This window comes from Macaca mulatta, chromosome 1 (genome assembly GCF_049350105.2).
Source record: "Macaca mulatta isolate MMU2019108-1 chromosome 1, T2T-MMU8v2.0, whole genome shotgun sequence".
Lineage (NCBI taxonomy): Eukaryota > Metazoa > Chordata > Mammalia > Primates > Cercopithecidae > Macaca > Macaca mulatta.
Window position 1 is genome coordinate 72,009,836 of NC_133406.1, and position 14,345 is coordinate 72,024,180.

The window sequence follows — 14,345 nt, forward strand, 5'->3', positions numbered from 1 at the left end:
TATAAATGGAGCTCGTAGTTGAGTTTTCGGGGAGGGTGCCTTCTTTTGAAGAGGAAAGATCATACTTTGCTCCTACCAATTGTAGATAGAGTAGTGCATTGGCATTGTAGAGATCAGCAGGCCCTGCGACATATACAGTTTGATTCTAGGCCTGCCAGATGAGTTAGCTGTTTCTATATGTAAGTTAAACACTTCTAAAAAGTTAACTCATTCCATTCTGGTTCTGTAGCAAAGCAAGCATAAGGAGTCACATGTAGTTCAGATCATATAGCATAGAGTAGCAAGAGGCCGTGGTCCTAGGAGCCCGTCCTGGCTCTGCTACTTGTATGAAATTGGCAAGTTATGGCCGGGCGCGGTGGCTCACGCCTGTAATCCCAGTACTTTGGGAGGCCAAGGGGGATGGATCACCTGAGGTCAGGAGTTCAAGACCAGCCTTGCCAACATGGTGAAACCCCGTCTCTACTAAAAATAGGAAAAAATTAGCCAGGCATGGTGGCGGGTGCCTGTAATCCCAGCTACTGTGGAGGCTGAGGCCAGCGAATTGCTTGAACCTGGGAGGCAGAGGTTGCAGTAAGCGGAGATCGTGCTTTTGCACTGCAGCCTGGGCGACAAGAGTGAAATTCTGTCTCAAAAGAAAGAGAGAAATTGGCAAGTTACAAAACATCCCCGAGGCTCAGTTTCTTTAAATCTGAACTGAGGACAGTGGTGCCCACCTTGATGAGTTAGGGACCACGTGATGTGATAGATATTAAAGTTTTATGTAAGCTGTAACCCTATATACAGGTGTGAGGAGTTAGTGTAAATAATCATATTACAGTCCACAGGAAAATCGAATTTGTGTAATTCAGGCTAGACTAAAGCTTAGCTTTATGCAAAGAAATAAACAGCATAGTTTTAAGGAGCTTGGTTTTTCAGCCTGAGAGAATGACTGGATTCTAAGAACTTGAGGGTACTGATGGTGTATGTTGTGTGAACAATGCTTATTATAAAATCAGTCTTAACTCCGTTAAGTAGCTGTGAACAGAGTATTAATGAGTACCATCAGAGTATGTGGCATGTGGAATTAGCTCCGAGTCTGAGTCTCCTGAGCACGCTGCTAAACTGTCTTCTGTTAGGCCTTACGGGGTGGCAGTATTTTGATGAATCGTCATGGCCCACGTTGGGATTTGAGATGCCCTTTATGGTTTCCCTGTCCCCAGGACCTAGAATCCCAGATGTGCAGATTCAGAGACCTCATTTGTAAGCGTGCAATGAGGGGTGTCCTCCCTTGGGGGAGGCTCACATTAACCAATATCCCAACCTGTATGTGCCACAATGCCAGTTTATTACTCTACAACAAGAAGTTGAACAGTCTAGATGTCCCGCCCTTGAACAAAACTGTACAGGTGGTCACTTCATAATGAGCCAATTGTTTAGGGGAGCAAGGAACTCCAGGATGGAGGAAACAGTTATGTGATTCTACTGGTGCAAGGCTGCAGGCCAAGAGAGCCTGCTGTGTTCAGCCTCGTGATGGAGTTTCCCCTGCTGCTTACTCAGTTCCCGGGCAGGGGCACCCTGAGCACTGGGGATTACTTCTGCAATTCTGCTTTCCTGTGCTTCTGTTAAGTATCCGGTGACCAAAGCACCCTTGTAGGAGGTGAGTGGTACCGCAGCTCCTGAAGCCTCTTGTTTCTAGAGGTGGCAGGCTGGATCTGACCTGTAAGTTTCATTTCTGTTTCATCTCTCTCCCACTGCTGAAGGAAGAGGCTAATGACCATTAAGGTTTTTCATCCTTTAGTACTGAAGAACTAAATAAGTATGGGCAGTGTATTATAAAGAGATAGAGCAGACATAAAGGTTTAATAAAAGTAAGTGCCTAGAAATAAAGGGTAGTGCAAGGGCTTCGTAAAGGAAATCATTAGGGAGGAATCTGGGGCATCTGCTCCAGATAAAAATGTGTTCAGGGTTTGGCTTAAGGGAGCGCTTGCATGGGATCAAAGTAGAGGCTCTGCTTAAAGGATAAAACGTGGCACAAAACAAGAGCGGCGATGAGGAAGGTAATTGAGTGATTCTCCACCTAAGAAAGCATGGCCCTCAGCTGCCAGTAATTAACTGGTGCTTTCTCAAAGGTAGGCCCTACCCCCCTGGAGTCATCAGGTGGTCGGTGCCACACAGCAGATGGTGGAGTTGGGATAGAGGTTATCAAGTTCAATGTGTCAGTAGATAAGAAAGCATAGTCCCAAGTGGTTGGGTGATCCAAGATCTCCCAAGGTCAAACAGTGGCAGAATGAAGATGAGACTTTACACACTACTTGGGGAGGGCTTTCACCCCTTTACAGTAGTGTGCTTGGGAGAAGTGAGGGCCCTCTAGAAAAGGAGGTGCTGTGGGAATGTCAGAGGAAGAGAAGTGGCCTTCAGTGGATGTGAAAGGGGAGATCTGTGTCCATTGTCGCCTTGGCCAGAAACCTCTCCCAGAGTCCTAAAGGCTCACATTGCTTCCTGGGGGTTTCCTCTTTACAAAGAGTAAAGCTTCTTAGGGGATCCTAGCCATGGTGTATGTTCTCCCCAAGCCCTCTTCTGTCTGCATGCTGTGCTTTCGGATTTTGCTTTATTTGATACAGTTTGGTTCTGTCTTGTCCTGTTACTTTCCTCTTAGTTCACTTGACTCAGTGTGATGGTGCCAGAGGAAAGATTTTAATTGCTAATGCATGAAAGGGTAATGGGAGGAAATACAAAAGAAACAGAAATTCCTTTTTAGTTGGGCGTGTTATTTTGTAACCTGTGTATTTTAATGAACTGTATTTATTTTTCTAAATACACCTGGGAAGCAAAGTATATTATTCATTCACCCATAAATTGTACCAGGATATTTTCAAGAGAAGAGTTTTAGAAAGTTATTATATAGAATAAATCATTGCACAGTAGAACTTTCTAGGGTATATTTCTTAACCGTAATGACTATAAAGAAGAAAACCTTTGTGTTTTAGAGCTGAGGGGGTTATGAATAAGCTTTGAAAGTAGGAAGGGATTTTTTTTTAAGTGTGTATGAGGAGCATGTGAGAAAATAGTAGGCCCTTATCATTACCTAGAAAATAACTGAAGTATAGAACATGTCTAATAAATGCTATTGTTATGGGTGATTAGTGTAATGGGGCCAGAGTTGTAGGTTCAATCCTGGATCAGTTCTCTCCTGTCAGCCATAGGAAGCATCTTAAATTTGGGCCAATCTTTTTGTCTAAACCTTTAATATCACCAGTAGGAAGAAATGCATGTGAATGACTGAGTATGTCTCATCGCTTAGATTGGGAAAACGCAAAGCGTATGTCCTAGTGATGGTAGCTCAGCAGCATGAGCCATCTGTGTATAAGGTGGTCAGGTGTCCACCTGATTGCTTTTGTACTCTTCTTCTTAAGGATCATGCTAGTGGAAAGCAGAAATCCTGTGACATTTTCTCCCTCTTCCACATTTTAAGAAATCACATGTGAATGTGTACAGGTAGACTGTGTTTGTTGTTAGAAGAATAGAAACACCAAATGCTAGAGGCAGAAAAGGGACCTCATGATGAAAATCCAGTCTCCTTATCGAGGAAGGCAACATATTTGCTCAGCAGGAAACTGGATGCCATAGTAATCACTCTTTTCTTCCAGTGCTGGAAATGCTGGTGCACCATGAGACAATTTTGCAACTCTTTATGCATCTTTAAGCATTTTTGACTAGGCGCAAAAGTGAAAGCCATGCACAGTAGTTATTATCTTAGTTGAAGATGAATTAGAAGTTTTAAAAGAGGACCATCAGTATGAAAAATTCCATATCTCACCTTTTTTATAGATTGGATTAAGTTGTACAATCTGTCCTCATTATGGGAGAATCAGAAAGTGCAGACTACTAGAACAGAATAAGTATTCATAATCTGATTCCTTGAGAAAATACTTTGGTATATATCTTCCTGAATCCCTTCTGTGCTTATATGTGTATTTTATTATTTTATTTTAGTTTTGGAAAATGAGATCCTGGTTTACAGAAAATTTTATAAGGATTGCAATCAGGGCAGGAGCACTATCTTGAATTTTGAAGAATAGTGGGAAAACTTTTAGAAAAATGGATAACATTTTAAAAAGCATAAAGAGTTGCAAAATCACTCTGTATACAGCAGTACTGCCAGTATTCAAAAATAATTTATAACATTCCTTCCTATTCATCAGGTTAGCCTAATTTTTTTTTCAATTTTGTCCAGTCTGGTTGCTTATAATTTCTTACGGGCAAAACTAGGGTAGTTGTCTCTGTCAGGTTCTTTAAAATATGTGGACCATCTCTGTGATAGAAGAGAATGTATTGAAATATGCTTAAAACCTGACATTTTTACTAGATACTGTCACATCTTCCTTTTTTAAGAATTAAAGCTGTGCAGTGCCATCGTGGTATATCTCTGCCCTTCCTCCGTTAATCCACCTTCAAAAAAGGAAGTGAAACAGTATTACTATGGTAAATTTTCTTTAATGAAATTTAACCTGATTCTGCATTTTCTTGTTTATCCAGCTACCTGATTTTAACTGCTATGAGTGGGACTGTATCTAATTGTAGGTGCTCTTTTATCTTGGTTCTGACATTGCCATAAACTGCTTGAAGTCAAAGACTTCATCTCCCATCCCTGCCTCTAGGGTCAGTTGCAGGACTTGTTGAACGAATGAACAATTACCAACGTTTCAGAGCGCAGCCTGGGCCAGGCACTGTTCTGAGTGCTTCTTGTGGATCTGCTGATGGGATCCTTTGCATCTGCATGAATGCCTGATGATCTGTATTTGGCCCACATTTGTTGGTAGTCTTCAAGCTTGATATCTGATTATCACTGTTGGAAGGTGTAAACTCATAGACTCAGAATTCTGGACTTGCTAAGTAACTTAAGGATCATGTTATTTACAGCCAAGGAGACAGATGCGAAGGGATTAAGAGACCTGCGTAGTCACACAGCTGTTTCGCTGCGGAGTGGGAATAAATGGCAGGTTTCTTGAGTGCCAGGTCAGTAGCCCTCCTGCTTGACAGCACTCTGCTTTCCTCCCAGAGCTTTCCTTATGTTTGACTCCCTTCCTTTTGAGGACATTTATATCAATAAATGTCACTATTATGTAATATTTACAGTAACGTTAATTTTAAATCAACTACATTAATAAATAGATTGTATTTTATAAATAATAGTTATATTAATAAATGTTCATATTTAACTTCCCAGGAATTCATTGTAGTTGCTAAACACCAAAGCACCACCTGCAGTTCAGAAACAACGGCTTGCAGGCCCATTAGGGACAGAGTTCATGTCTTGGAGTTTTCTTGGAGTTCCTGGAGTCAGAGTGGGCATTTGTCTATAGTTGTTAATGATCCATCTGTCCCCAGCTGGTGGGTCCCCTTATCCCCTCAGATATCCCGAGGGTCATCTCTGTCTTTTCCTCTTTGCTCTGCAGCTGAGGAGGGAGCTGATTAGTCTGCAGGGAGCCAGACCCACCTGTTCCCACCTCTTTGCCTCATCACCATGCTCTCATTTTAGGCTTTGGCTAAAAACAGATTCTCTTCTCCGTTGTGCATATCTTGTCATTTCTTTTCCTCCCTGCTCTTAGTTATATTTGGCGCGGCGTTATTTAACTCTGCAGAACATCTTGGCCCAGAACTTGAGCTAAGGGGCTGTACCACAGACTGCATTAAATCATTAAGTGACAGTATGTGCTTCCTTCTTGGGGGATCAGGGTGGAGGGAAGGGGGTAGGGAGACAGCTTCATTCCTTCAGCAACTATATTGAGTGCCTAGTAAATGCCAGGCACTGTTGTCAGTTCTGGGGTTACAGCTATGAACAAAGTAAAGTTTCTTTATTTTCCTGGGGAGAGACAGATACTAAACCAAACAACTAATCAATTTGTAATATGCTCAGGTGGTGAGAAGTACTAAGAAGCTGCAGAAAACAAGGAAAGGGAGAATGATGGGGCAGTGCTGTTTCTGACAGGGTGATGGTGGCAGGTATCTTGAGAAGGTGACATTCCAGCAGCGGCTGGAGAGGAGGAGGAAGGGAGCCACATAGATATCCAGGGGAGGAGAGTGCTAACCACAAAACAGAGCAAGTGCAAAGGGCCTTGAGGCAGGTGCATAGCTGCAGGCGCAGCCAGGACACTGCTGTGGCCAAGTGCAGTGAGGCAGGCGAGAGTGCGGTGGGAGATGACGGGCTGGGGGTGGTGCAGGGGCACTCCCATCACGTATGGCCTCCTAGGTTACCTTTATCGCTTGGCCTTTTGCCTGGATGAGAAAAGCCGTTAGGTTTTGAGCTGAGGACTGGCCTGATCTGAGTTTTGTCAACAGGATCCCTCAGGCTGCTCTCTGGAACCTAGTCCATGGGAACAAGGACAGAAGCGGGCATCCAGTTAGAAGGCAGTGGCAGGACATTAGTCATGAGAGACGGTGGGGCTGCAGCCGGGTAGAAAGGTTGGGGCACTAAGATGGGATCAGATTCTGGGCAGAGACAGAGGATTTGCCAGAACTGACTGAATGTGGAGTGTGAGTGAGAGAGCAGCGCCAAGGATAACTCTAGCTTTCTGGCCTGAGCATATATTTTTATCTTTGAGACAGAATCTCACACTGTTGCCCAGGCTGGAGTGCAGTGGTGCAATCTCGGCTCACTGCGACCTCCGCCTCCTGGGTTCAAGCGATTCTCCTGCCTCAGCCTCCCGAGTAGCTGGGACTACAGGCACATGCCACCATGCTCGACTAATTCTTTTATTTTTAGTAGAGATGGGGTTTTACCACGTTGGCCAGGCCAGTCACAAACTCCTGACCTCAGGTGATCCACCCACATCAGCCTCCCTGCCCTGAGCATTTATGGCCATTTTCTGAGCTAGGGAAGGTCAAGGACAGAGAGGACAGTACCCCGTCGTGAAAGAGACAGTTTGTAAGGGCTCTCATCAGTATACAACGTGCTCTGACATTTCCCACCTAAAAAAAAAAAAAAAAAAAAATCCCCCGCAACTTCCCACTACTCTAAGCTGTGTCTCCTTTCATTCTCTCTTGAATTTGCTCCCAGTCGTTTCTTACCCCATCATCCCACCAAAACTGGTTTTTATGAAAACCAACAAGCTTCCATGATTCCAAGTCACATTCTCCGTCATCTCACACTAAGCCTATCTCCAGCACTGGCATCATCATTTATTCCCTAGTCCTCAAAGTACTTTCCTCCCTTGGCCTCCAAAACACCATGGTGTCCTTCTCTCATCTCAAGTGATGACGCCTCCACCCTTCCAGCAGCAAGTGTCCTTCATCCCCCTACTTGGGGCAGGAAAACTTCAGGGCATATGATAGAAAGAATACTACTGTTAGGCCAGGCATGGTGGCTCAAGCCTGTAATCCCTGCACTTTGGGAGGCCAAAGCGGACGGATCATGGGGTCAAGAGATCAAGACTATCCTGGCCAACATGGTGAAACCCCATCTGTACTAAAAATACAAAAATTAGCTGGGCATGGTGGCAGGCACCTGTAATCCCAGCTACTCAGGAGGCTGAGGCAGGAGAATCGCTTGAACACAGGAGGCAGAGGTTGCAGTGTGCCAGGATCCTGCCACTGTGCTCCAGCCTGGCGATAGAGCGAGACTCCATCTAAAAGAAAGAAAGAAAGAGAGAAAGAAAACTACTGTTTTATCCAGTGCATCTTTGGGAAGTCCTAAATATTCCTAAATTTCTTCCAGTGTTGCCCTTCATGGAACCCTCATTTGTGCTTTTTAAAAAGTCACCTGTAAAAGGGACTCATTGCCGTGTAAGTCAACTCTTCATTATTTGCCCTGACGTGAGAACAAAATCAGAGCGGAACTGTGAGGCAACAGAGCCAAATCAATGGCTGATACTCAAATCACTCCCTCTGCAATTTGACAGCTTGAACAGATGATGGAAAAATGTATGTGTTGTTTGGAATAATGAGGAGCTGCAGAAAGCCATGAGGTGCTTGAAAAAAACACAGTAGATCTTCTCCCAACAACCTTGACCAGGCCTGAGTCGAGGTCATACAATCCTGTCTATCTTAAAGGATGTTTTTATCTCTAGCTTTTGTGAGCATCCTCGTGTTTTCCAAAAGGAAACATATTTTACTTGACCTTAACTAGGGGGACTCATTGCATCCTCTTCTCTCACACTTTATTCCAGTGTATGTGCTGTTCTTTAATAATGTTTTTTTCAATCTTTCCAGAAAGAAGATTGGCCCATGCACAAGCTGGAATGTTCTCCCATGGTTGTTTTTGGGGAAAACTGGAATCCCTCAGAGACTGTAAGACTAACAGCAAGGATTCTGGCCAAACAGGTGAGGAAATGGGACAGTGTTCAAGTGCATTTTATTTTTTTTTAAAGGTCAGAAAGATGAGTAACTGACCTTTGGTAACCATCTCTCGTTAAACATCCTTAGACTCCATTTCCTATCATATCCCTATGGACAAGGGTGGGGAAAATGCTCCAGGCATAATCTGGTTCGTTGTGTGCCCTGTGCTCACCCCAGACCAGGAGCATAGCCACAGCTCTGAAATTCTGAGCTGTTTTCATGACAGGTTTACACAGAAATATATGACATGAAAAGCCTGACCCCAAATAATTAGAGCTTCCTAGGGAAGCAGATTGGTCTGAGCAGCTTTGAGATTTTCCCCTGTCCATTGTGACATAAAGAGTGTACTCTGTTCCCCTGTCCTGTGCAATATTCTGCTGTTTCTTGGCTCCTTTCTTGCCTGTGCATAGGCAGGCAAAGAATTGGATGGAGCAGCCACGTGGCTGTGCAAACAAGAGAAAGAGTGGAAAAGTAGAAATAGAGGCAAGAGAGAGGGGAAGAGAGTTAAAAAAAAAAAAGTGAAGAAGGAGGAAAGAAAGAGGCGCCCTTGATGGAAACAGATGATAGTCATCAATGGCTTTCTCCAGAGGTGGTGCCAACTCTGACTATTCAGAGTCAGAATAGTCAGACTATCGGCCTGGTGGGCACAGGCCTGGTGGGCAGGCCTATGCAAACTTACCCTCAAAGACTAAGGAAGCTGAGAGACAGAAGAAAGAAGCTGACAAATCCAGTTTATTAGAAACATTTACTAGGACTTATGAACTGAAGCCATGTTTATGTCTTGGGCGTCTATGTCTATGTCTTTAGGCTTAGAAGGCCTAAATCCAGGCTGTGGAGCTCTTGCTCCTCAGTGTTGTCAGAGAAGTTGGTGGCAGGGCCTCTGGACTAAATCTTTTAAAGCTGAAATTTCAGCTGGGCAGGCATAGTAGCTCATACCTGTAATCTTAGCACTTTGGGAGGCTAAGGCAGCAGGATTGTTTGAATCCAGGAGTTGGAGACCAGCCTTGGCAACAAAGTGAGACCCATAAATTTTAAAAATTAAAAAAATTTCCCAGGCGTGGTGGTATACACCTGTGGTCCCAGCTATTCTGGAGGCTGAGGCAGGAGAATTGCTTGAACCCGGAACTTCAAGGCTGCAGTGAGCTGTGATTGTGCCACCGTACTCCAACCTGAGCAACAAAGTAAATGAGATGGAAAAAACAAAACTGAAATTTCATCTACCTCTTCCATATACCTAGCAGCCCTCCTCTACCCTTAAAATTTTTCTGTTTTTTAATCTAAGCCAAATGTGATGGAAAGGATTAGCATGTATCTGTCCCCAGACCAGGTTAGGATCCTGGGCTGTGTAAACAGAAGTAGAACATTTCCAAACTCTGAGGTCATCTTTCCACTATGTTCAGCTTAGGTCAGGTGCTTGCTGAAATGCTGCCTCGCCAGCTGAGAGTATCCAAAGCCATTCATGGGTTGCCTGTAAAGTGAGACCAAAGCATCAGAATTCTTTCCCTGCAGGAGGTTAACTTTCGGATCCTTAATAACAGTTATCTTTAAATTTATGCAGAGTATTTGGGCTGAATGAGTCAGAGGGAATAGGATGACTGGGTGAGGCATCAGAGCTAGTAAGTCATCAGATGGGATCTCTGCGCATCTTGGGAGGATGGGGTGGCCAAGCCAGTGTTTTATTATTTTCTTCCCCTGAATTATTGATGATATGTATAGTGATATTTTAAGAATTCAGAAGAGGCTGGTAGACTTTCCTGAATGAAAAGCTTTCCCAAGAGAGATGACTTATAAATCTTATGAAAATGCATTCCGTGAATGGAAGATTTCTGCTCTAAAAAAGAACTATTGAGATATTTCGGCACCAGGAGGGTAGTCTGAATGCAAAGATGAGTTTATACAAGCTTCATTCAACTTTTATTATAATTACTACTACTACTAATAGTGTATTAAATGAAAGTTACCTGCCCATCTTTTCATCTCTATAGGACTTGATGATTAAAAAAACAGACCATTTGTATTCTAGTAGCTTGCAAAGGATTAGGGGAGACAGGCTACCAAACTACCAAGGGGAGGCTTAACATGTTAACTAGGGAGGTGAGCGTGCCCTGCTAGACCACCTGTATCCCCAAATTGAATAGCCAGATTACAAAGACACGGCCTTGGGCCAGCTCCTGAGCTCTGCCTTTGAACTCTTGTCAACACCAAGTTTATTCATGTTCTCAAAGCCTAGCGGGTTTACTATTGTTAGCTCCTCTTGGGGTGTCTAGAACAAAGCCAGCAACACGTTTAAAGTGAATCTGGGCTCACAGATACAACCAAAAGTGTTCTTTTTGAAACACAGAATTTGAGATCATTTTAGCCTATGCTTAAAGAAAGTGTAAAATGGATGGGGGGTTTGATTTTGTTCCTTTTTAGAAGGCGAAATAATAAATAGGATGGTTTGTCTGTAGACCCAGTCCTTTTAAGTAAAGACCCTAAAAAGTTGTTGTCCGGCCCTGTTCTTTCCCATAACAGGCATTTCTGAGCCTACTGTGTGCATAGTATTATCAGGGTGTTAGGTACGCAGTAGACATTTTAAAAAGCACTTTAGAAGAGTCTTTGGATTTGGTTGTTGGAGAGCCCTGGTGGTGGAGTCCTTGGGTGCCCGTTTTACTTCCTTAAGAATTGTTACTTTTTCTTTATGTTGATGTAAAAGTGAAAGTGCCACTTTCTACACTGGTTGTTAAAAAATCTGTATGATGTCTTCCCCAATTGCTAGAAAATCCACCCAGAGAGAACACCTTCGGAAAAATTGTTAGCCGTGAAGGAGTTTGAATCACGTAAGTCTTTCTGTGACCAGCCATGCAGTTCTCTCAGCCACAGGTTTCACATGGGTTCGGCAGGATTGAAGCGAGGACGGCCTAGCCTGTGCTCAGAGGAGTAGTGATTTCTTTCATTACTAGTTTTTATTTTGACTTTTGTGCTGTTTTGAAAAGCACTTTTAGCTTTTTCCTTCTGAGTTGACAGGATTGTTAGGAAATAATTAAAGGAGGTAGGAGCTCCCAAGAGGAATTATTGCACCCTGAGTTACCTCCTGCTGGCCCTCTTGGCATGCTGAATATTTTTGGATCTTTGCTGAATTGCAGTCCTGTAAATAGCTGATGTTTTTACTGAAAGCCATGAAATCAGGGGTTGTCCAGTTGTTTGACTGTGGCCCAGATTCCTGGGCCAATTGGGAGGCCCTTGACTAGGCTGAAGCTGTTTATGAGTCATGGCTACTCATCCCTGACCTTGTCACTAACAGTCAGTTGAAATCTCATGTCCTGAGTGACTTCTAGTCATCAGAGGGAGAGGAAGAAGAAATGGCTTGCTTTCTTTCCCTAGGGTTTGTCAGTTAAACCAAGTGATGGGGAAGAATGTTCTCTGGGGGTTCAACATGTTAGTTTTGGGGTTTTTTTTCGCCCTTTCCTTTCTCTATATCATTTACAGCAACAATAGGATGTAGCTAGAAATCCTGTGTTTTCTACCAGGTGAGAATAATGGATTATTTATCCACAGATCTGGATAAGTTAGACAATGAGAAGAAGGATTTGATTCAGAGTGACATTGCTGCTCTCCATCACTTTTACTCCAAGCATCTCGAATTCCCCGACAATGATAGCCTCGTAGTACTCTTTGCACAGGTAAGGATGCCGACAGCAGGTAACACTCAGTCTGGCCTTTCCCTCTCCAAGCGCCTCTCCCCAGCACGCACTCAGTGAAGATGAATGCAAATAGAACGATGACATCTTCCTGACAACGAAGCTCTGAGCCAATTGGACCCTGTGTTGCCATAGCCTTGCTTGGTGACCTTGAGCAGATCAAGGTCCTCTCTGCTGGCCCTCATTGATGGGTGGAGTGTAGGAAATTCGCCTCTGCCTCTGCCTCACAAAGAGTTCATGAAAACAAAGGAGTTGTCAGTGCCCTGGTACTCTGGCATACTTTAAGCTCTTTGCAAAGAAAAGATCATTTGAAGTTCCTACATTAAATTTAACTTTTACTCTCTTGAACCTTCTGTTCTATCTGTAGTGTTTTTTCACTCTAACCAAGGCTGCACTGTTAGAGCGGAGGCAAAGACAGGTGCCCCGACAGGAGGGCCCTTTGTGATGGCCCGAGGAAGGGCAGTCACTGCTGAGAGAAGCCCGAGTGGGTCTAGGTATGGGAAGTCTTTCCTGACGGTGGCTAAGAAATCTTGTTTTAGAGAAGCCTAGGCTTACCGAAATCAGATCTAAGGAAAACTTAGGTTTCTAAGCAAGAGCAATTTGAAAGTGATTACAGCTTTGGAAACTAGGCCACTGGCAAGGTGAAGACTTGGGCATTGTTAGGAGGAGAGAAGAAAGGGTGCAGCGGCCATGCCTCGGGGAACGTACAGCCTTCCTGTTATTGTGAGGGTGGCTCTTCCTGGCCTGACTTACTAGATTGGATTTCTCTCTCCCGTGTGCCTTTGCGATTTCCTCTACAAACTGGGCATCTAGTTGAAAGTGACCTTCCCAGAGAAATACTAGAGTTCTGCTCCACGGGAGCAAGAAGCTACATCAATCTCCGGATGTGTAAAAGAGATGAAGTGGACACTTCCATGGTTTTATCTTAGAATAGAATAAGCGTTACCTAATGCACCCTTTGCCCAGTAACTCTATTTGCAGGAATCTGTCCTAAGGATCTAATCAGAAATCATGGACAGAGACGTACATACAAATTGTTCATTGTAGGATTCTTTTAAAAGCCAAAGGCAGAAAAGAAAGAACGAATGAGGGAAGGAGGGGAGGAAGGGAAGAAGAAAAGGAAAGAGGAAAAGGAAATACTATAAATGGCCAGTAGTGGGGGTTTGGTTACATAAATAATGGCATCTCCATGTGATGGAGGGTTACATAACCTTTATAAGTTACGTTTCACAGACTGTCTAAAGGTGTGAGAAATGCTGATGACATAACATTAAGTATCAAAGCAGTATGAAAAAAGGGTATAATATGAAAACATACATAACTTAAAGATTAAGTGGAAGTTCACAGTTGTCTTCTGAGTTGGGGGAAAATTTAGGCTTTTTACTGGGTAACTTTCTGAATTTTCTACAATGAGCATGTATAACTTACAAAAAGCATGCTAAGAAGGAGAAAAAGGCAAAAAGCACACACTTTAAAAATTACACACGTAAAGAAAGTGGCCAGGCACCACGGCGTGTATCTGTAGTCCCAGCTATTCAGGAGCCTGAGGTAGGAGGATCGCTTGAGCCCAAGAGTTCAAGGCTGCAGTGAGCTATGATCATACCACTGCACTTCAGCCTGAGCAACAGAGTGAGACCCTGTCTATAAAGAGCAAAAAAAAAAAAAAGGAAGTGAGTCATTCATCACTTCTGCCCACCTCAGCTTCCCACAACTGTGAACCACTATTAACAATTTATTGAATTCTTTTATAAACTTTGTGTTTATTTAGATATATTTCAGTTATGTGAGTGTCATAATCAGAAAAATATGCTATTCCTTGTAGGTAAAAAAGTGGCGTCAAGTTTTGAGTATTAAGGTAGAAGGAATAAAAGACCTTTGTAATTTTCATATTATCCTGGGTTTATATTGTACTTTCCTAAGTATCCTGAGACAGTAGATTTGGCTGACAATGGGAAGTGAGGAATCGACTTCTCTTACATTTTCTGAAAAATCGAATACATAATTTTTTTCTGGATTAGATGAAGTGTGGTTATATGAGAAAGCAGAGAGATGAAGTAAACATAAAGTATCTACTTTTCTGGCTATGGAAAAAGATAGCTTTTCCTCTAACGCAGTGATGCATGCTGATAGGATTTCTCAATGTTGACGCAGTAGTTATAGGACCACATTTTCATAACCAAAAATCAAGTCACTCGATCTCACAAGTAGAAGTATATTTGTGGTGAAAGTGACTGACTCTTTGAAATATGGACTGACTCAGAAAATTCAGGACATTCGTATACCTTTAAAATGTGTATATATACACACATATACATACACACGTATACACACACGTGACTACAGAGAATTCCT

The 14,345-nt window shown here is 43.1% G+C and overlaps 1 protein-coding gene across 1 annotated transcript in view; it reads left to right on the plus strand.

The window, feature by feature from the left end:
* SMYD2 (SET and MYND domain containing 2) overlaps positions 1-14,345 on the plus strand; it is a 55,471-nt gene that overhangs the window by 25,754 nt on the left and 15,372 nt on the right. The window contains exons 3-5 of the mRNA XM_001106482.5: positions 8,188-8,298; positions 11,072-11,132; positions 11,851-11,975. Coding sequence (XP_001106482.2) covers positions 8,188-8,298; positions 11,072-11,132; positions 11,851-11,975 — 297 coding nt within the window. The remainder of the gene's footprint in view (positions 1-8,187; positions 8,299-11,071; positions 11,133-11,850; positions 11,976-14,345) is intronic.